The sequence below is a fragment of the Polyodon spathula genome, unplaced genomic scaffold (genome assembly GCF_017654505.1).
Source record: "Polyodon spathula isolate WHYD16114869_AA unplaced genomic scaffold, ASM1765450v1 scaffolds_807, whole genome shotgun sequence".
Lineage (NCBI taxonomy): Eukaryota > Metazoa > Chordata > Actinopteri > Acipenseriformes > Polyodontidae > Polyodon > Polyodon spathula.
The window spans coordinates 60,769-84,138 of record NW_024472294.1 but is presented as its reverse complement, the minus strand read 5'-3'; the positions used below and the strand labels follow the sequence as shown (position 1 = coordinate 84,138).

General features: G+C 46.0%; 1 protein-coding gene across 3 annotated transcripts in view; it reads left to right on the top strand.

Annotated features, from left to right (window-relative positions):
• The first annotated feature begins 405 nt into the window (after nucleotides 1-405).
• The window catches only part of tns2a (tensin 2a), a 36,870-nt gene continuing 13,905 nt past the window's right edge, over nucleotides 406-23,370 (top strand). Inside the window, exons 1-4 of one of the 3 annotated variants that reach the window (XM_041241701.1) lie at nucleotides 406-587; nucleotides 14,665-14,770; nucleotides 15,213-15,250; nucleotides 23,328-23,366. In XM_041241701.1, the coding sequence (XP_041097635.1) occupies nucleotides 483-587; nucleotides 14,665-14,770; nucleotides 15,213-15,250; nucleotides 23,328-23,366 (288 nt within the window). In that variant the 5' untranslated portion in view covers nucleotides 406-482. Of the gene's footprint in view, nucleotides 588-6,351; nucleotides 6,459-8,425; nucleotides 8,520-14,664; nucleotides 14,771-15,212; nucleotides 15,251-23,327; nucleotides 23,367-23,370 lie in introns of those variants that run through there. The other 2 variants (XM_041241703.1, XM_041241702.1) reach the window with 2 other exon arrangements.

Genomic DNA, 23,370 nt, shown 5'->3' with positions numbered 1-23,370 from the left:
ACTAAATAGAACTAGAATACAGAGAATAGATCTCTAAAGTTTATTATACACTCTGCAAAACCTACACTGCGCTCAATAGCAGCTCATACACGGACTGCATATAGGTGCAGTTTGGTCTATGGAAAGCCTTACTACACTATCCTAAATAGCGTCTACAAAACAGAATACAGTACATACAGCTGCAGTTACCCTGTGCTAGAGACTGCAAAACCTACAGCATACCAGGTGGCAACTAAAAATAATATGAAGCTCAACTAAACTCTGCACTGGGCTTCACCACATTTCTAAAAGACTTGCTGGCTGTCTTGCTGCTGGAGCTGAACTGCGAATGAGCCAGGAAGGGGGGGGAGAGGAGGGGCTTGCCTGCTTCCCTGCCTGCAGCCTGTCTGGCTGTTTGCAGAGGGAGAAGGGGAAGCAGCTGTCGGATCTAGGAGACGAAAGCAGCCATCTCGGCCCCAGAGTTAGAGAGGGTCCCGCGCTCTATGGGTTGCGCCCTGAGCTCCGAGTGCGGCGGAGAGGAGCTCTGCCCCTTGCCAGCCGGCAGCGAGGGGGGTCAGACGGCTAACCCCAAAATGAGGCTCACCAAGGTAGGGACCCGGGGAGGCTGCAGTGTTTTGGGGGAGGGACGGTGGCTTTTGTTTTCAGTCTGTCAGGGTGAGGTTGAGGAACTCGGCTTGCTGGCTAAGAAGATATTTTGAAGCGTTCTCCGAATCCAGGCGTGAGAGACCAGTGCCTGATTGTGTAAGAAGCCGTCTGTTTTTCAGTGGTCTGGGTGGCCTTGGTTTGACACACTGCAGGGATGGAAGTAAGACTCCCATTATATAGCAGTTTGATCCATTCCTGGTTTTACTATCACTTTTATAAGACATACTTGAGCTTGTTCCCTATACACTAAAGCTAATCGAGCTTCTATTAAAACCTGGAATGGGTTAAACTACTATGCAATAGGAGTCTTCCATCCCTGAACTTGTTTCTTATTTAATGAGCTTGTGTTCCCACTTGATACTGGTCTCCAAGGAGTTTACATGGATACTAAGCATGTAAAGTGATGTATTCTAAAATAATATATGTTTATTCTTGTTTGTCTGCATTTTATTGCATTTTTGCATAGCTTACAGTGCCACCTGGTGCTCAGGTGTTGTAATTGGTTGGGATTGTAACTGTATAGTGACATTGGTTGAAACACAATGTAAATGCAGGTTCATTGCCTGGGAATGGCATAGAGGCAAGGGGTTCACTGCTTTTAGATTGTGTAAGTAAGTGCAGTTTAATAAGCATGGGGCTGGATCATTATCCTCTCTGGGCTTTACTACACACTGAGGCACTTTTTACCAGGGGATACCAAAGCAGCATGAAGCGTCCGAAACGCAATCCGAAACGTCTGAGAGAGGCCGGGAGTGTCTGAGGAACGTTCGGTGAAGACACAATCAAAACGGTTACAGACGATCTGCTAATTAAGTCCTAATTTTTTAGCTATAATCCCATAAACTCTTCGTTTTATACAACTGTGATTATGTGGGCTCTCTGGATGTGCTTGCACTGTGGAGTTTTATTCTTCCCCTCTACTCCACATCCCCGGGCAGCTCCTCCTTGGCTGACGGGAGTCTGCATGGTCCAGGGCAGAGGTCTCTGATTGCAGCCGCTCTGCCAGCTATCGGAGCGCTGGCACGGCTGAGCCCTCCCTGGCATCATTCCTGCAACATGATCACGATGACAGTGTCCAGTGCGAGAGTAGGGCGCGTAGCTTCACCCAATAACCTGCGCTGCCAGGCTGGCAGCATTGCAGGAAACGGGGCTTTATTTTAAGTGGCACTTTTTCTGTAGTTTTATTAGCTGTTAACAATGTATTCGTTAACAAGAGTTGTTCATTTGTTTTGGTTAGATAATACATACAGCACTGGGGTTAGCTGCTACAGAGACTGTGCAGGGATGGGGTACAGCACTGGGGTTAGCTGCTATCCCTTACAGAAACTGGGCAGTGATGGGGGACAACACTGGGGTTAGCTGCTATCCCTTACAGAGACTGGGCAGTGATTGGGTACAGCACTGGGGTTAGCTGCTATCCCTTAGAGACTGGGCAGTGATGGGGTACAGCACTGGGGTTAGCTGCTACAGAGTGGGCAGTGATGGGGAGCTTGCGTTGCGTTTATGATTCAGCGTTCCACTAAACATTCTCTAAACATTCTCAGGACAGCAGGCTTGCGAGAGAGCTGGGCCCCAACCCCCACTGAAACAACAGCTGGGTCCCATCAACATCTGGCTCGCGTCTCCAAGCGCTGCAATCACTTGTTTTTAGAAGGAGTCTCTCTCCCTCATGCTCCTTCGTCCTCCCTCCCTCTCTTTCCCTTTCTTTTTCCTTCTCCTTACTGTAAATAAACCCATATTTGGGTTTATTCTGCCTAAAACAGTACCCCCACCCCCACCCCCATCCCACCGTGTAGCAGTGGTCACTTCTCTGGTCCTGTTCTGATAACCTCGCCTCCCTCGTCCTGTCCTCCGATCACTCTACCGTGAGTACTTCTGTGTTTGTTTAACTTCACAAACTGCGCTTGATCGGAGCAAAATGGATAACAAACCTGACCGCTAGCTGAAAGGAAATTCCAACGACGTAAATCTTAACCCACTGGCATTCGTAGAGATTCCCGATGTCAACAGATGCCTTCAAGTTTATTGCATCTATTTTGTTGCCCTAAAGGTAATCTGCAGCTGCAGTGCGGTGCATTTTATGGTTCAAATACATGCTAAAGCATCAGTGATGTTGCATAACTAATAATAAACAACTCGACTGGACCTTACAATCTGTAAATAAATCCTTCTGCATTATTTAACACAGGTTTTCTAGAAGAAAATGTACTTTACATTATTTTAATTGGCACTAGCACGCTTCTAGAGAGATGCTATTTTGGAGAGATTTCTAATGACAGTAAACTAGCATGAAACGGTTTAGTTTAAGGAAGGATTCATTGCAATTGGTGCTAGTTTTAATACTGTTTTATTCTTCTCTTAAAAAGAATACACAAACATAATGCTACCATTTTCCTTTTGAACTTGAAACAGGGTCCTAGATGTTTTTGCTGTATATTTTTAATGAGTCGAACCCAAGCCTGAGAGGGAGAGAGAGAGAGAGGAGGGTTTTAAACAGAAAAGGAATGCAGTTGAGCTGCAGAGAAGTGCTTTTGTCAGGGGCGGATGACAGCACTCTGCTCCTGCGAGAGAGAATATTGCACGGAGGAGTTTATACTGGCAGCGCTTTGAGAAACGAGCCTGGAAGCGGCCCATCCCGAGTGAGGTGCAGGGGGCCTGGGAACAATCGAACCCGTTGCTTGCTGTGGCTCGATCACATTCTGATCGCGTCATCGCATGAGAACGCTCGGTGTGGATCGTGCCTGGCTGCAGCTGCTGCTGTTTTGAACATTTAAAGTTTTGCACATTTCCAGTGAGGCCGCGGGGAACGTGGCAGAACAGATAATAAACGCAGGAATACCGATTTTAAAACCATTTTTATTTTCTTATAACAATTACAAAGACGTGTCGTGATTGCATTTAAATACAAATTGAAAAAATTAACATGTATCTGTAATGCTAGCACCATGGGCAGCTAATATGAGTCTTCTATGCCAATGTCTTTCATTCACTTCAATACAGGACAGCATCAGTGTGACAGTATTGGGACCGCTGTGCAAAAAAAGGGATCTGCTAACGGTTCTGTGTGGCTTTCTGCAGGGTAGTTATAATGATGGCACTGCAGAGTCCGGATTTATCAAACTGTGATGCTTTTACTGTGTGCCCACCAAGCTTAGTGCTTCTCCTCTTCATCAGAAGTGCGCAGTATCCCCAATCGAGAGACACGCTCTCGGAGTGGAGAGAACAGCCAAACGATGACTCCATCACTCCAGGGGACAGATTTTCCAAGCCAAGGAATCAGCGTTCTCTGCTAACAGTGTTTTGCAACATCAACAGAGCTTTTGAAACGTTGCCCTTGAGCGTCACGCCAGACCTCCAAAAGGGGCAACCATGTGGCTCCAGGTTTAGGTTTTTGCAATGCATTCTTGTAGTCCTGGCTTTTGGAAGAAACCCGATTGCACAAGGCCATATGTGATGAGCCTGACTCCCGTGGTGAAGGCTGTACCACGAGGAAAGTATACAAAAGTGCAGTAAAGTAACATGGTCATATTGGGCAAAGCATGGGGAGGACAGAGCCTGGAAAACGTACCAGTGAATGCTCAGCAGCACAGTTGCACCAATCGTATTTTTTGTTTTGTTTTTATATCTGGTCCATGTTCATATTGACAGTAAATTGTTCTATATTGTCTTGTTGGAGAGCCCTTCACTGAATTCAATGTTTTTTTCATGTCTAAATCTAGAGAAACAAGGGGGGAGTGCCAGGCAGGGTTGAAATGTTTCTACGAGCATTCAACATACAGGAAACTTTGATGGTCGTGTTCATTTTATGGCCAACAGATGGAGACCTTGCACGCAGCTTCATTTCTAGGCAGAGCTGGCAGTCTGCAAGGATGCCCAGCGATGTGGGGTGAGCCCACCCCTCCAAACAACACCCCCGTCCTTGGATTGCAAATGCTTTCTTTTTGCAGATGCAATTTCTGGAATCTTTTATTTTTACAATGAAAATGGACATATTGTCAAGAAGCATTAATTCATGTATCAAGGGTCAAGGAGAGGCAGGAAGGCGAGCAACCGCACCAAACTATTTTGCAAAGCGCTTTTCAAACTGCTGTCTAGGCTTCTTCTTCTACTGGTCTTGTGTAATAGAATGCATGCGGAAGGTCAGGATTAGCACGCTGCTGCAGATTCAGTGTGCTGTGAAATATGCAAGTCAAATGACACAGGGAGAGACTCAAAATAACACCACGGGGTCGGTCAGGCTTCTGCCAGGCAGCAATGCCACCTTTGACCTTCCTCCCTGACCTCAGGTCGCTGGAAAGGGAGGAGAGGGGGGTTCTTTGATGTCTCAAAGGGTTTGGAGAATTTTATCTGCTTGAACTGTTCACCGAGTTTCGTTTTCAGTCACCATTCTGTTGTGCGGTTTTTATTTTAGTTGTGCGGTGAGTTGGGTTATTGATAAGTTGGCTTAGTCTGGATAGTGGTGTGGGCGAGTCGGAAATATGACTAGGACCAGACCCTTTGCTGAGACGGGGGTGTGAAGTAAATAAAATTAAAAAAAACGAAGACAAAGTATCTCTTGCGTGGCATTGATTTGTGAGCAATTGCCTCTCGCTGTCCCTGGTCTGTGTATGCGAGGTGGTTCGGGGGCAACAGGAGCTACAGCAATGGGATCTGTTCTATAATAGCAGCGCTTCTCCCACGCATCTGCACCCAGAACTCGTTAATGTGATCGGCTCAGGGAAGGACTGGTGAGGTTAGTTTCATTTTCAGTAATAACCCGCTCGCTTCCCCTGTAAACACGCACGCACAGCATGTTTCCTGCACCTGGCTGGCAGGCCGCTGTAGCGCTATCATTAACAGCAATGTGGATCTCTTCTCTTCGGTGGGAACAGTGATGCTTTGGGGTTGAATCAAAGCTGTTGTTGCCCGTTTCTTTTAAGACGTGGTTCTCGGTACGGCTTTTGAAAACCACGATTAATAAAACAACGCACAATGATATATAAGCTGCAGGTAGCCGTCTCCTGATCTTCTGGCACATTCATTTAGGTGAATTCTGATTTTGTTGCTGTTGTCTGTGCTGTACAGTTAATTAAGCTACTTTCCACTGGTGTGGAGAGGGGGGGAGAGGGCGACAACGAAGCGTTAGTAAATGATTTCAAACAGATGGTGTTATATTAAGTGCAGATTTGTATTGGAAGCAGGGGGAATTGCATGAGCAAAAAACAAGCGACTGAATTATAAGTGAATGTATTTTACAACCGCGGGGCAGGGAAAGGAGCTGATTCGCTGCCAGGTGCAATTACTGTAAACTTACAAAAATGTGAAACACAATAAAATAAGAACTGAAAGGGTCTTTCTCTATAGACGCCCCTGCTCCCCGGTCACACTGACAGCAAGTTTCCATCTGCGGATTAACTCGAGGGACTGCGCCGTGTTTGCCGAACAGCCCTTCAGAAGCGTCCAAACCAATCGGAGGACAGGAATAGCCTCATTGCCCAACCCTTGCCACTGAACCCCGCCTTCTTGGCGAAAATACACGCCTCACTTAAACAACTGACCAATCGGTGTAAAGAGTACGGGTCTATATGCCACGCCCCACCATCGATTCCCCGCCCCTTTTGAATCAAACAACACACGCCTTATTTGTAATTGTCCAATCAGTGAGCAGAAGCTTGTTGGCCTCGCCGCAATCCCGCCCCCCCGGAGCCCCGCCCGCTTAGTTGAGGGGAAAGTTTGGAAAACAAGTTCCCTATGGAAGCGCGGAGCTGCGTGATCTGCAGTTTGGGAATGTGAAGACTGCTTCACTGTAATTGCACTGGACAGACATGAGCAAGGTAAGGGAAAAGGCGATTTATATGCATATTGTTATTCATTTTGCAAGTACGGAATGGTATTTTTTTTTAATAATTTTACAAACTTAGCAAATATATATATATTGTTTTTTTGTTTTTTTCAAAATGTTTGTTTTTAATCTTTAAAAAAAAAAAAAAAAAAACAGTATTTAGAATTAACGACATACAGGTATTAAATTACGGTTATCCATTTCGTGTTTACTGAGATTTATTAGCACTTCCAAACCAATGCGCAATCAATGCGTCCTGTTTGTAAAACAAGACGTGTCTGTACGCATGATAATTAACAACCGAAATATATTGAGTTGTACATTTATTTATAAGAATATATTGATCTAGAAGTGTTACAGACTCGTGTAGTACTGGGGTACCCCAAGGGCTCCGGGCTCCCGGTTTCTCGACTCTAACGGTGAAGTCACTGTAATTTTAATGTAATGCGAAGGACACTGCGCCACCGCCCACTCGCAGCATTCACTAGAGACACACGCCCCTCGCCTCTCTCTCTCTCTCCCCCTTCATGCGTGCTTACTGAAGGCTGGGTAACGTGCTTATACATGTGTTATTGTGTTCGTGTGTGTATTCAATATGCGCATTAGTAATAGACGTATTTATAGAACTTATTAGCGCTGGCCCTAGAAGACAGTATTTCGCAGGAACAGCAGCAGGAAGATGTTACAACAAGAAGGATTTTTGCTGGCCCTGAGGCAGCTGATTCCGCTGCTGCACAAAACCAATTCTTCATGCAGCCACCCGCTCCACTACCTCTCTAAACTTTTAAAGACAGTCAAATAGATGTATTTATCTTTCGTCAGCCCTGATGGTGTTAAACTGCCAGTCTTTGTGGGAGCTGCTTCTTTGCAGTAGAGTCTGTTCTGCTAATATAGGAACCCCCAAAAAGACTCGCTGCAAGGAGATATTCACTCCGATAATAATAAAAGTACCAACCTTTATTCAAAACATATAACTTGCAATTTAAATACCGATCCTGTCATTTTATTGACCAAATGATGATAACTCCTCGTGCAGCTGTGTATCAGCTACCTTTAAGCATGCCTGTGTTTTTCATTTGGCCCGGATGTAGCGTTAGTGTAGTGATGTTCTTAGCTGTGAAAGTTGCATAGTCTGATCTACACACCACTGGTGCAGGGAGAGGTATTCATTCATTCATTCATTCATTATTATATGATCATTTATAATATTTAACATTTTGAGAACTGATGACAAACCCAGAATAAATATTTACATTAAAAGATGCATCATCACAGAAAAAGAACCTTCCTTGACAACTTAACCCTCATCCGAATTATAATCAATAAAAAAACTATACAATAATAACAATGTTGTGTTTTTTTTGTTTTTTTTATTATTCTTGTTACTGTATAGGCATGGCAGGACTTTTAGGCTCCGTGTGTAAAGATAGCTTGATAGAGGTCGGTGTTTTTTGGTGCTCCTGAATGTCTGAGCCTCACTGCACTCAATGCACCTGTGTCCTGTAAACACTCCCCAGGTTCTCAGTCCTGCATGGGGGAGAGACCGGTGCACCTAGGGCTGGACAATAATGACAGCCCCAGTCCTCTTCAATCATGTTTCAGCTCATATTAATTGTTTTCTTGAGGACAAATCGGTCCTCTAAAGGAAGAGAGAGGGTGTCGGTGAAACCCTTCATATGATCAGCGGGAGTCTCTAAAATAGGTAATCAAGACTCAAGCACGTGATCGATAATCTCGTGGTGAGCAATGTGTTTAAGGAGACAGGGCATCTGCTGTGTGTTACGTGGAGCTCGGACAGGGAAAGGGAAGTAGGAGTGGGACAGTGATTTATTCCCGGGAAGCAAGGCCAGAACAGGAAACTCTGGCTCCCTTCTCTCCGTGCCTCACCGAGCTGTACGAGATAAGGGCTTTCCCTGGACCGCTGCAGGATAAGAGAGAAGAGTTAAGGAGAGAAGGGCTTGTCAGCCCCAGCGTTCAGTGGAGTCCTGCAGGCATGGGTCCGAAAACGAAAGGGAAAGAGGTCCCGCAGAGTGAGAGGACTGTCAGCAAGCAGGTAGGAAGACCAGGACAGGTGCCTCATGCAGGATTAATGACGAGCTGGTGCTTCTAGCACGGGCATCCGGTTTGTACAGACTTCAATGCAGGCGATGCAGCTGAGATGAGAAGAGGCAGGTGTCAAAGTCTGACATCAAGGCAAACCGAAGCCTTGTTTATTAATACCATCGAAGCAATTCAGATTGTAAGTGGAGGCGAGGAAGTTATCTGGAGAGGAATGCTCCAGGTAGCCAGTTGTAGTTGTAGTGAAGTTATTTTGAAAGATAAAATGATAAAGTGAGAGAGGCAAATCACACACTAGAAAACTGCATTGAAACTTCGCTGTGTATTGTCTGCTAGAATCACACAGTATCATAACAGCCTGTTTTTTCCTCAACCAATGAAAGCATTTTTCTGTGGATAAAATACGCATGTAGTTTTACAAGAGAGTAGTTTCCTGGGGTCCTTTACAAACCCCCTCCCTGTTGTACAGCCACCCTGTAATCCTCTGCACACGCAGTATATTAATACACAGCAATGCCAGTCCTCCAGCCTGTTTGTCTGCTGCCGCTGTGTATTTTTAAGAAGTGGGCGGTGATGGCGATGACAAGTTAAAAATACTCGGCACTGGAGCGCCGTGCTGAAGGGACAATGGCTCTTCCGGAACACGCTATCCCGCTCCGTCCTCGCTGTAAACAATGGACTCTCATCCGATGGGTGTGCTTGAGAGGTGACTCACTCTCTCCCTCCCTCCCTCCCTCCCTCACAGACACACATGCTGGCGTGATTCAGCAAACCCTGTAGCACTGAAGTTCTGTTGCAGGTACAGCAGTGAACTGTAGTGCCTCTCTCCTAAACAGCATGACAGCATTTATAATGAAGTTCCCATGTGTTGGCTGATGCAATGCAAAGTTTACATTGCTTTTTATATTGTATTATTTTTTACTGGATGTATGTGTACATTGATAGATAGATGGATGGATAGATAGATAGATACAGTGCCCAGCATTGGCAGGTGGCAGATATAAACACCAAGGTCAGTCAGCGCTGTTTTCCTGACCAGGGTGGAGAGGAAGTGCGTTCCTCACCCAGGCACTGGTGGGATGAAAGGAACTGGCAGAGGAGCTGGCAGCACGATTGTCATCGTTTTGCTCTTGAAGTCTGTGCACACGTTGGCACACACCTCTGCGAGACAGGAACACCAGGCTGGTGCTGGCCAGACCCAAGAGGGTTGCGAATGCGCTCGCGCATGCGTTGGTGGAGGTACCCACATACTGTACAGGCTAGCACACGCAGGCAGTGGATGAGGTGCAGGGTACAAGGTGCTGTTTTATGGGCTTTTCGTCGGCGACGACCACTGTAAACAGAAGCGATACCGTGTCTAAAAAAGCATGAAACGAGGTGATGTCATTTTGTGTTTTTTCATTCCTTTCCGTCGGAGCGAGACGGCCTTTGATTGATTGGCACAGAGACATGCAGACACACCCACCCACCCACACACACAGACGGACAAACAAACACGAGACCGGGGCTGGCACATGCATAAATACAGATCTGTAGATTTTATTTCTATTTTGAGAGGTGGTTGAGGGGGGCAATGTCTGCCCTCCCTGTTCTTATTGAATGCCCTCTCTGTTCTGTGGTGGGGCGGGGGTCCTGTGTTTTTTCTAGGAACTGCTAAGCGTGCCTGCGTCAGTCTGACAGCACTGCAGAACAGGGTACTTGTGTCTGCTGCTCTCATGCCCTGCTTGCTTCAGCCTCTCCAGTCCAGCTCCACAGCCTCTGTTGGGAATATTGAGTCTGGTTCACCCGACAAGATAGGCGTTCAGCAACCTGCCTGGGGAAACGTGCCCTAAGCTGCTCGGTAAGGACTTTTGCTTCAGCAGTAAGCTGGGCATCTCGGGAACATCAGGCCGCTACTTGGGCTTGTGTTCCGCTAGTAAAACTCTTCCATAAAAAACCTGGTAAAATTCTCTCACAGGCTGTATGTTTTTTTTTAAGTTTTGCTTTTGATTCCTCGTACCTCGACGCGCAGGGTTGTCAGACTTGCAGGTAAGGGATGAAGAGAACCGCATTGTCTGATTTTGACAAGTCATTGAGAATACCGGATTCTGGGTCTGTCTGTTTGTCTCTCTGTCACTCCTGCGTCAGAATTTTACATATATCTAGAGCGTGTTTTGAATTATTATTTTTTTGTTTCCATGTGGATGTCGGACGTGGAGATCTTCTTCATGTTAGCGATGGCCCTTGTTTTGTACAGCCGTTGCGCTGTGGCCAGGCTGTCCAATGAGCTTGTGTTCAATCTCTCTCTACTGTCTGTGCTCGTTCGTTAGACCAGCCCCCAGCCACAGCCGGCCCCTGCTCCAGGCATGCTCTGTGACCCTGGGGTCAGGCCCGTTTCCTGAACAGCAGTAAACTTGTCCCACGCACTTCCTGTGTGAGGGCACCATCGGCGCCTGATAATGGTTCGAGTGGCTGAGGGCCAGTGGAAGGAAAGGTTATGGAAGATTAGGTCCAGGAGAATAGCCAGGGGTTCTCTATAGCTGTATGTATGTGCTTAATTCTATTCTGAGAACTTTTAAAACCCATTTTCTTACCAACTGTTAACACAAGTCATGGACGGGTAGAGTTGAGTCCCCCAGCAGTGGGAGTTGTACCTCATTGTTTTGGGAAATACATTTCAGCAGAGACCAAAAGCACTGGGACTATCTCAGAGCAGAACCTGGTGTGCTTAAGCCCCTCCCCTGCCCCCACTGTTACCATGACACCTCCCGAATGTTCTCTTTCATAGCCACTCCCCCCGCGTCCCGGCAGAAGTGAAACTCAATCCTACGGAGAGTTACAAAACTGCAATCACAAGACTCCTGTCTTTGTCTCCGTAGACGGCGAAGATAAACGAGTGGGGAAGGGTGTTATTTGGCTTCGTGCCGTGCCAGAAACGGGGATTAATTTGTTTTATGTGAGATCTGGAGAAGCGATGTTAACCCCGTCCTTTCTGGAACGAATCCAGTGTCAGTCTGTCCGTCCCACCCTCCTTCTGTACAGATGTGCACGTAGATGCAGGCAGTCTCAGATTCTAATAGAACTGTGATACTCTGTGTGACCCATGTGTGTGCAGGGTGTCTCTTGTTGCGAAATGCCATCTTGTGCAGTGTGGGGACAAGAGAACTGCCAAGCAAAGCTCCAGCTAAGAGCAGATCCCCCTTACCGAGGATATAACTTAAATAACTAAACCTGATTTTGTGCACAGGATAACCCGTACAGGAATTTTAATCCTCGACCTGCGATTTCTCACAAGTTATTTATTGTGCACCGTGCTGTTAAATGATTGATTGTATCTGCCTTACAACTGCAGTCTAACTGGAGCCTGTTCGGAGGTGACAACATTTCTCTCACCGCTGCAGTTAAACGCCACTTTTTTTTCCCTCTCTCATGTGGGTTTCCTGAAGTTGTTTTCATTACAGGATCTGATCTGGGACGTATCTTGTGTTCCCTTGACCTGACAACAATGCCATCAAAGCTCTTTGGTAGTTTAATTGCAGAAAGATGATGCTGCGCTTCATATAACAGCCAGGGCCGTGGTGTCTGTCACTGAAAAGGGCTAGAGAGAATAGGAGCTGAGAATGCAGTGTGTGTAGACTAGCGCTCGTTATTATTAAGGTGCTGGTAATGAAGTTGGCAGTGGGATAGAAATCCCTGGCTAGGCTGGCATTCCCTTGGCTTCAGCTTCCTTTCCTTATTCTGTTGCCCAGTTCTGTGACTCGCTGTCAGGCCACAGAGACGATCTGGGCTAATTGGTCTGTTTGGGTGAAACAAGGTTATTATGCAAGATGCTGGCTGTGGTTTCGATGGGTGGGGCATGCAAGTGTTTTTATGTACTCACAAGGACTCTGTGTCCTCAGTCCTCGCTAGTTAAGACGTGCACACAAAAGAGATTCTGTGACTTTAACACTCGCAGACAGGATGGAAACAGGATAGTGTTATTGTGCTCCAGCATAATAGAGGTTTATGACTTGGGGAAGTTTTCATGTTGTGAACGGTCATTACAGCTTGAATGAGAGCGTGCTCTGGGTTTAAATCTTCATAGTGACAAGCTATTACAGGTATATAATTTAGAGGAGGCACTGAGGAATTGTACGCACACACGCTGCATAACGCTGGGAGTTGCAGTGTGACTTTGTCTCAGGAAACGCTGCCCTGTCAAAAGTCAAGATGAGATCTTTTTGTGTAGCAGATTTAACCCTGACTGTTTAATTGGCTTTCTCAGAAAGCCGCGAGGTTTCATTGCTGGAGTTATTTTAATTGTGTTGATTACTGTACTATTGGAGGGGGGGTAGCATTGAAGGAATGTTTATCAGCTGATTCAGGGGGGCTGTCATCCTACTTAGTCCATCGAGAAATTCTGCGATCGCAGAAAAAAAAAGCTTTCATCCATAATTAAATACTACATTTCGAAATGTGAAAAACTTCAATGACAAACGTTTCAGCCAGAAGCCTTTCTCAATGCCTTCAAGACCTTGCTCACCAGTGCTGTGTTTCGAAACGCTGAGAGAAACATAATAAACCCGATGACAAATGTTTAGACAAGTCTTTCCCAGTGTTTTTTTTTTTCCATTGAAGTTTCATTTAGTGTTTTGAAAGAAAATAGACTTTTCGCAGCGCTGAAGCAATGTTCCCCGCAGATCTGAAAAAAATTGCAGCGCTAATTACTAGAGCTGATTTCTATTGGCAACGTCCTGCTGGGCTGTTTTACACACCGGTGGGCTGCGAGTAGGTGTTGAGCGGGGAGGGAGGACCCTCTCCCAGCTAGCGGTGGCGTAGTCGTGGCTACACAGCGACCACAGCAACACCCTGGTGATGGGAGTGAGGACGCGAAGGTACTGTGCTCTGTAAACAAGCTGGGTCTGAAAGGGGAGGAGGGGGTGAGAGAGATACAAACCAGATGGCTCTTTACAACTTCTTCAAACATTCCTGCCTTTCAGGAACGAGGAGGATGGGAGGGGGAGGTACAGGGTGAGACGCAGAGAGAGATCCTCAAGCTAGCACAGCTCGTTTAATTTCCTGTAGCCATTAACGGCGTGTAAATTAGGATCATTTCTTGTTTTGTTGCATGTCTTTGACAATCCGCTGTCATCCAAAGCCTTTTCCAACCCTCCCTTGATCTGCACCCCTCTATACCTCACTCTGACACAGCCCTCAACCCTCGCCCACGTATTTATCATCCATGACTAAAAAAAACACTCTAAATGTATTCAGATAATAAATTCAATGACAAACGGTTCGACTAGAAATCTTTCTCCGAGACTTCAAGACCGTAAACCCTCAGTTAAGCTAAATTTAGAAATACTAAAACAAACATAATAAATTCAATGGCAAACGTTTGGACTAGCACTCGGCACTATTGAAAGTGTGCAGTTCAAAAAGTTAAGAATATTAATTCTGACCCTATGCTTACCTGCCTATATATATATATATATATATATATATATATATATATATATATATATATATATATATATATATATATAATGTGTGTGTGTGTGTGTATTTACACAAGTTTAGCGGGCTGGTGGGGAGGTTCTTTGGCATTTCAGCATCTCCTCTTTGTTCCTGTGCCCACTTCAACAGAGGCGGCAGGGTTATGAAAACGGAGGTCTGTATTCTCAGATCTCTCTGTGCGCTTTGCAGAGAGCGCCCAGGGAGCGATCAGGTGTTGAGAGTGTGTGCCGATGAATACGGTATGGAAGAAAATGCCGGTGTTGATTTTAGTGAGGACCGGGAGGGGCTGGTTCCTCAAGCTCCTGCCTGGCAGGAGGGCTCCTCGATGGGTCTGGAGTTAGACGGGCGTCTGGCAGGTTTGTTGAACTTGGTGCCTCCCTCACCTAGAGGAGGCACTCAAAAGGAGTTTTACAATGGAGCCATTGCTCCTGCTGACTGCTGCTGTGTTAATGTCCTATTCATATTGATTGATTTGATAATGTGGGGAGGGATGTTCAATTAAAGAATACGGCACATGCATTCAGTAAACCTTTTGATTAGGGTAATAAAGCAGCTGCTGTGTTTGCTTCGACTAGGTAGCGAAGCGTAGGTCAGCATTGTAAATCTTTGATAAGGGGCTCCTCCATTTCAAACACTGTACCCCCTCTTTCTCTCCCTCTCCGCAGCCTGGGAAGGGGGACCCCCACACCTTCAAAGAGAAGTTCTTCAAGAAGAAACGCCTGTGTGGGGTGTGCAAGCAGCCGATCGAGAGCCAGGGGTCGTTCTGCAGAGGTGAGCGCTGGGAGCTCTCTGATTGTTGCATGCCGTGGTTTATCCAGCGCGGTCGTTAACGAGGCTTGGTGGGTTAAAGAAAGGGGCTCGTTACCAGGAGGTTCAAATCCTCGCTCAGCCGCTGACTCGCTGTGCGTGACCCTGAGCGAGTCAAAACCTCCTTGTGCTCCGTCCTTCGGGTGAGACCAAGGGTCCTATTGTAAGTGACTCTGCAACAGTTGTCATTGCAAGTCGCTTTGGACAAAAGTCTCTGCTAAATGACTAATTAGTAATTTGACGAAGTGAAGTTTTCTTTACTTCAGGTCTGTCCGTTAACCTTTTTGACCCGTGAGCCTTCCACTACATGCTCCGTCTACTCTCCTCCTGCAATCTTTCGTTTAGGTAACCAGCGGCTGTCGGGGTGCTTTCTGTTAATTGTTTTCCCCTTTCCCGTTTTCTACAGTGTGCAAAACAGCGACCCACAGGAAATGTGAAGCCAAGGTAAGGCTTGTTTGTAAAAGTTCTTCTTCTTTTTGCTCGGATTCTGTTGTAGCGGTTTCATTAATCCCAGAGTACCACTGCAGTAACTTCCTCGTTATATCGCTAATCGTGAGATCTCGACAACAGCAAATTACTGACACCAGGTCTGAACTGCGAATTATTCTGTATGATAAAGTATTGTGAGAACCTGTATTAGGCATCAGACATACAGTTCGGTGGGAGACCCAAACCCTGGTAGTCTGAATTGACCTATAGTTTGAACCGTGCCGAATTTCATTCTGACAGATGTTAATACAAACCGAACTTCAAGTTCATAATTCCGTGATGAGAGTGTAAAACATTTCCAGTGTGTTTTATTGAAGATTCTTATTGCAGATTCTTAATAACATGCAGTTATCAAAGTCCTCAAACGAAAGCCTAGGCTTTTTGGTACAGTGTAGATCCCAAGCCACTGAAACAAACCGCTGAAATGCTTTGCGAATACCGTACTTGCGCGCTCATATTTCATCTAGAACTATAAAACACTTGAGTGTTACGTTTTAAAATACCAAAAGAAAAACGTCACTAGAAACTAGAAGCCTTCTTCAGTGTCTTCAGACTTGGTAAGTTTTGAGTTCACATCAGATCTGTTACGTTTCTTTTGGTTTTTCTAAATGCACAAACCCAAAGGCTGGCTTATTTGTTGTCTGGTTCAAGAGTAAACAGTTTTGTTTCAGATTCCCCCTCGTGCCAGCACGCACCCACGTTCGCTCGCTCGCTGATAAGAGTCTCTTGGAAGCGGATTCAGGAGAGGGCAGGCAATTGAGCTGCCGCAGGGAGTGTCTGCTTCTTTCCTGGGCAGTGACGCTGACCGATAGGAATCGGGATAAACTCTCCGGAAAAGGGAGAGGCCCTGCACAGAAATGTCAAGTTTAGGATGTTTCTTTTTGGGATTATAAATATTGGTGATTCTATTTGTGGAAGGCAGCATATAGGAACTGGTTCTGAAGAAATGGTTAGCAGTCAATGCTTAAGGATTATAATACTGCTTCCCTTATAAAGGGTTAACTTGGTTAAAGTTTAATAAAGCACATTGAAAGCATGGGAAAACTGCAGCTCTACTGGGGTGAACTTTATCTCCTGAGAAAAGCTTCATTGCAAACTCTATTAGTAGTGGTTAATTGTATAGACCAGCAGTCACTGTAAGCAGGATTTGCAGTACCCATTGTCTCGGTCTCTCAGTGATCACACTGTGTAACACAATTTTTGTTCCTGGGTAGTAAGTGTTATTTCCTAATTGCTTAGGCCTCAAAAGTATAGAAAATGGCTATTATTCCCCACAAACTTTGCTTTTGTGACCAGGACAGTGATATTTCAAAATATCACTATTTCCAATGGGAAAACGGGCAAATGTGTGTCTTTTCGTTCACATAGTCAGAAAAAAACAACATGAATCCAAATGAACATGTATTTATACTAAAGTAATACAAAGATGACTACAAAAGATTTTTTTTTTTTGTTACACAGTGTTATCCAAAATAAAGGAAAAGAATAAATAATCCAAGGTTCTTATTTATTTATTTTTTTATTTGGTTTACTTAAAACACTTCTCTTCCAAAAAAAAAAAAAAAAAAAAAGCACTTGCACAGTACAGTGTATTTGTTACAGGGTTGTCCCGGCAACTGGAATATGACCTTACGCACTAAACGCAGAATTACATGGAAACTTGGAGCGCTGCTAATTTGATTTAAAAAAAAAATAATCCAAGAGGAACGAGGAAAGAACCTGGCAGAAAAAAAAAAAACTGCCAGCAGTCGTATCCCCAACCCAGCAGAGCTGGCACTTCCAGGGGACCAGCTGGGCTGGTGCCGATTTGGACTGGGTGGAAGCTGCAGGGGAAGCATGAAAGGGATGGGTTCTGAAAGGAATCCCCTGGGGCTCACAAACACCCTGGCCGCCCGGCCGAAAAAAGAACATCTGGTTGCATGAAATAAGAGATGAGGACTGGGAGAGGAGGGGACTGTAGCCAAGAGAGATGTCCTTAAAAAACCTTGTCTCCTGCATGAAGGACAGACAGACAGAAGGAGCTGTGGCCGAGGCGGAGTGGCAAAATCCCCGACTCGCCCGGACGAAGCCTCCTGCAGTTTACTAGATTGGAACTGGTCCCTCGACGTGGCTGACGTTGTAGACCGATGTTCATTTTCAGCTGCGTTGTGCTCCAGGGTCGTTGCTTGATACGGGCACCGTGGCCCCTGCAATATCCTAATGTGCCACACAGCTGAGCCCTTGTGTTGTGTGGTGAGGAGGCTGGATTGTAAGCACGAGTACGAATCCCAAGACCTGGCGTTTTGCTGATCTTGTGACTGTGATCTCACTGCCAGGCCGTAATCCATTTAGCGCACTCGGACTCTCCCAATATTCCTTCTCAGCGTAATCCTGTCTGGCATATCTTAATAAATGAAATCGTGGCTGATTACCAGGACTCCTTAGTTATCAATGAGCCCTCTGTACTAATACTGTAATAAATTAGCTGTCTCTCAGATCCCCTGTACTGCATTCTGTAGACTGTATACTAATCTGTGTTCAGCTAGCTGGCTCTCAGATCCCCAATACTGAGTTCTCTTAGTGTACTGCGTTAAACCTGGGGGCTGTGCCGTCATGGGTGCGAGTTAGTGAGCTGCACCCCCAGCACAGTATAGGGACGCATAGCAGTGGATAGAAATGGAAGTGTAAAGGGTGGCTGGCTTGCCGTGTTCACAAACCAGGCAGGAAATACCATTTCCGTAGCGGGCAGGGTCTGACTCAGAGCTGTCCTTGTGCCTTCAGGCAGAGGAGAGCAATTTGAGACTCTACAGTACAGGCATCCTGAACTAGAGGGGGAAAGAACTGGAAAAGCACGAGTACCCAAACCTGCCCCGGGTATATTTACCCTCTCTGGGTATCTGTTTGTGTTTTTTTACGCAGTTCTATTTTTGTTCAGTTAATTGACCTACAAAGTATTGTCAATATATCCTACACTCCGATGTTGATGGTCAATAAAAAAATATATATTTTACGCTACCTCACTGCATGCTGGTCTGTCTGGACAGTCCAGCAGATTGATCTCCCCCACAGCTCCCAGGGGTGCCTCAAGGTTAAGGGGGCAGCGCGTGGCTCACTTTCTCTGCAGCTTGTTTCTCTTGAGATGATACAGACCCCCAGCCTGCTCTCTGTCCCCGGCTCTGCTCAGCATTGCCTCAAAGCCATCCTGACACTGGTGTGCTGGCTGTTTGCTTTCCTAATCCCCCTGCCCTGAACACCTCCACCACACCACGAGTCTGCTCTTAAAGGAGCGTTTCAATCTGTTTGTGTGCAGTGTTTGCATGGGTTTAAACTCGCACTACCGTAGCCCTGCACCCAGTACAATTCACTTTGAAATGTTTGCACGTTCTGAGTTCTAACACCAGTAATGATATTAAAAAAGCTAATAAGAGCCGATATAACAGACTAAAAACCACTGGTTCTTTTAAGAGGACCCACGAGTGTTCAAAGTGTGTTAAATCAATATACAAGGACAGTTTTCATTCCTTTTTACGTTATTAAAAAAAAATAGATGACTTGATAAGATTGGATGTTCATGCTTTCTGAAAAAAACAACTAAACAAACAAATCTCTCGATGCAGACAAAGTCAAGCTGTTACCACACTGGGGGGGGAAAAAAATCCCAGCTTGCAAAAAATCTCCCATCCTGACTGAAAAAAAAGCCTTCACCGATGTTGTGCTCGCTGCACAGTGCTGAGCGCTCAGGCAGGGGTGGAGCTGGGCCAGTCCTGTTGTTTTATGTCACTGTTTTCCTGTTGGGATGCCAGAGTGCTGTGCCTCTGTGTGTTTGAGTTAGGGAGGAGGGGAGCCGTCGATTTCAATCAGAGAGAAAGAGAGAGAGATAGAGACTGTAGTTGTCCAGGGGAGACACACTGAGACAGGAGATGCACTGAGAAACCACACACACACAGGTACTGCTGCCTTGCCCTCTTTGAAAACAGGGGGCGCTGCAGGGGAAGGTGTGTGTTCGATTTCTGACTTTTTAGGTAAGTCTTTTCATATTACACTGTTGTTGTCGTAGTTGTTAGTCTAGTTATTTGTTTATCCAGCCAGGACATTTTCGTAAGGATTAATTGAGTTGTTGAGTTTTTTTTGTTTTGTTTTTTTCTGTCATGTCAATGTTCTCCTGTCCCAGCTGATTAAATGCAGAGCCCTTCTGCTTGTGCATACAGGGTTCGGTGTCGATTTTTGGGGGTAAACGCCCCAGGGGAAAGGTCACAGCCTTTCTCAATATAGAGCGGCGCATTAAATTTCATTCAATAGGTGGCGCTTTTGGTGCTGCACGCTTATGGATTCTGTACAAACCAGGAATAGGATCTGTTTCGATTTGTCAGATTGTGTTTTCTTAAATCAAATGTTATTTTGCTTGGTTCGTGATCAGCAATCCTGATTTTGTTACTGTTATCACTTTTTGTTTAAAGACACACTCTGTTGGGACTGAGCTAGACGTGGCAATAAACAGCCGAGCTTGTAGGAGCGCGAGGATCTCAAATTAGAGGCAGGCATGAAGCCGAGTGCGTGTGTCTGCGTGTTTCTCCGCATTTGAAGAGGACACTGTTGCATTACCCTGATTTGAAGCCCAAACGCTTGTCTGCATTCACGTTAAACCTTCTAATTGACGATGGAAGGGGTTTTGAAGTGTTGTGTGACCCAGGCTGTGTGGATCAACGGGACTGCTGAATGGTTGGGATCCTGGGTGAAATGCAGTTGCACAAGAAGGGTTTTGTTAACGCAGGCAAGACGCTGGTAAAACGTCCAGTCAAAGTGAAGTAACATTCATTTATAGCTTTCTTTTGTACAGCCATCTCTGTACAAAGTCATGGATGAACACTAAGTGTGTGTGTGTGTGTGTGTGTGTGTGTGTGTGTGTGTGCTGTCTCCCCCTTTTGCAGCTGAATTCAACCCCAGGCTTTGATTTATTATGCCCGCTTAAACCAATTAGATACGAGAAATAATACCAGTGCTCGCCGAAACGTGAAATGCGATTCGCTGCTGGGTAAACCACAAGCCCTCAGCATATAGCAGCTAGATCACCAGGTCCAGACAGAGCTCCCCTTCCCTAAAACACAGCGCTGGTGCGAGCGGCTCTTGGCATGTCAGCGGGGGAGGGAGGCGTGTGGGTGCGCTCGCAATCTCTTTTAATTAGAGAGAGATTGAGTTTCGCTTATTGACGCAGCCCTGTGTGTGTGCAGGCTGGGGTGTTGTTGCTTGCAACGAACTCTGTTGCAGTTTAACTGTTGCATAGTACATACTGTCCGTGCAGCACAAGTATCAAACCAAACTTTTGCGTCACCCTGTAGAGTGAACTAATTTTGCTTCATAAAGTCGGGGGTGGGAAGCATGGGGAAATTGCAAAATGACTGTGTGGATTTAGAAGGTTTATCACAGTAATCAAAGTACTAATCGAAAGATTGATATGTAATCCTTTTCTTCCTGCTTTATCTTCTGATCAAGGTGTTATCTGGAACTTGTATTCATCTGCTGTGCCATCGTCTGTTTGTTTTGTATGGTGATGTAGTGTAGCGGCGATCAAGCCAAAAGCAGGCTTAGAAAGCCTGGTTCTTTTGTGAATGGGTCCCGTAGATATCTCTACTCTCTACAGGACAGGACTTTGATAGCAGTGCTGAAGGAGAGCGAGTTTGAAGAAATGGCACCACTCTACATTATGTTGGAGTTTGGGAATGAGAACGAAATGTCCTGGAGAGAGAGAGAGAGAGAGAGAGAGAGAGAGAGAGAGAGAGAGAGAAAACAGGGCAGATTATAAATCTCAAGGCATTTCAGTACTTTAGTTGGCTTCCGGCTCCTGCCAGATGTTTGACCGACAGCTGGATCGTGTTCTGGGGAAGTTCATCAGCAGTGAGAACAGGAGAGAGTGTTCCCATGCTGGAACGTGTGTCAGAGGCCAGATTCGAAGCCGCCTGAACTCTCCGGACTATTTTTATAATTATTTTCGTGACGCATGAACGGGGTTGGGGGTGGCCTGTCGAGGGGAGGGAGGATGTGGCTCTGGCTCGATCCCTGTTTACTTATCTCCTTAATGACCATGTTTACCGTACAGCTATTTCAGTTTACAGTAAAGCGCAGTTTAGATAAATCCTCGCCTTGGGGAGCGCTCTTTCATTCCAGCAGCGTGCGTTGTTTGTGTGCGTGCCAGTGACGTTGCTGAGAAGCAGCAGCGAGAAGGGCCCTGGCAGCTGTGGTGATTTGACTTTTTTTTTTTCCCCCAAAATGAATTCCGGTGCTAATCAAACAGGGCTGGCTTGGCAATACTTGAGATCAGAACGTTAAGAAAGAATAGCCCTCCACACACCTGGAATCTGAGGGACCTGCACCCCCTCTCTGGGCTGTCCAGTGCCTGCCCGTGCTCGTTGCACTTCACTGTGCTTGTACCATGGCAGACCTGTCTAAGAGAGGTTTGCATGAGGAATCGCTGAGCAGTGAGCTGGGTGCGAGTGGATGTTCTGTAGTCCTGTTCCAGTCCCTGCCCCGGCTGCTATTTCTGTCCACAGGCTCCCTGGGGACTGCTTGCACCGTTCCCACGCGCTGCTGGAGGAACCTCCAAATTACAGGGGGCAGCTTAGAACAATAAACCAGAGGGACGGAAGCAGCGTGGTCTAGTGGACTCTGTATGCTGGATGTGGTGCAGCCTAGTGGTTAGAGCCGAGGGCTGGGGGCATGGAAGAGCTGGGTTCGAGTGCCGTACACAGCTTCAGCTACTGAACGTATGATCTGGAGGTGGTGTAGCCTAGTAATTAGAGCAGAGGACTGGGAACCAGTAGTGTCCCACACACAGTTAAGCCATGACATGAAACTTGTCATTGGAGGTAGGGGTAGATGGCCTTCCTCATTCTGCTGTGTACGTGGGTCGTTGCACAGTCTGCCGTCTGTCTGTGCTGTGCGTATATCCATTTATTTCCATTACTCAAGCTTTTCAGTTTTTGTTGTATGCACTAGTGTCAATTTCCAAAGAGGAAAAGAGGTGTAGCTCTGTTCTGAAGGACAGGGAGTCTGACTGAATTGAGCCATTCATCGATTCATAGGAGAGAGGACGGGGGCGTGTGTGCGTGTTTGATCAGCTCTAATAAAGAGAAACTGTTACTTTACAAACAGCCTGGCAGTGTGTTCCAAGAGAAAGGCAGCGAGCTCCAGGAAATCTGGGAGTACGTTTTGGCCCTGGGGCGGGGGGTGGATGGGGCGAGAATACTGCTTGTTTGTTCTGGCATAGCAGGGACTCTTGATAGCCCTGCATCCTTCCATTGGAAACTGTGGAGTCTGTATTACCAGGCAGGGTCTCTCTAGCAAGGGACACCCGGGGGAGACTGTGTGCGTTTAATGATCGAAACAGAGGCTGGCCTGTTCAGGGCAAACCCTCTACAACAAATCTGAACAGACACTAGAAGTCCTGAATGAAACCTGACAAGTTGACTGTGACAAACTAGAAGCACACGGGTGGAGTTTTCCATGCGGTTCCGATATGAAGATAGAGAGGGATCAGTGTTGGAACACGCTCCTCAGGGTTTCCAGGAACGTGTGGTTTCCTTAATAAAGTATTAGGAATCCAAACACTGTCAAGACTCGAGAGCGATTGAAACAAGTTTGATCCCTGCAGTACATAACCATATTCCATTGCAAGCCAGCTATTAATGTGCACAAGGTAGTAATTAAAATACTATACTGTTTGCAATTAAAATACTATACTGTTTGCACATTAACTTGTTAAAGCATTAATAATAATAATAATAATAATAATAATAATAATAATAATAATAATAATAATAGTGGTGTAATTCCATTAAGGGGTTCAGGTAAACCTGCGGTTCTCAGATCCCGAGATATTATTCCAGGAGTACCTCTCTAGTACAGTTTTGGTGTTATTAACTCCAGGGGCAGGCATGGCCTGTGGGACTGGCCAGGCTTTTCCAGCTTTGCTTACAGAGTTCATGACCTCTTGTGCTGACCTTCTGATCGCTCGCTCTCCTCTCCCTCCTGAACTTTGACCCCTTTTGATCTGTTCCAGGTGTCCACTCCCTGTCAGCCTGCTCCTCCTTCTGACCTGGTGA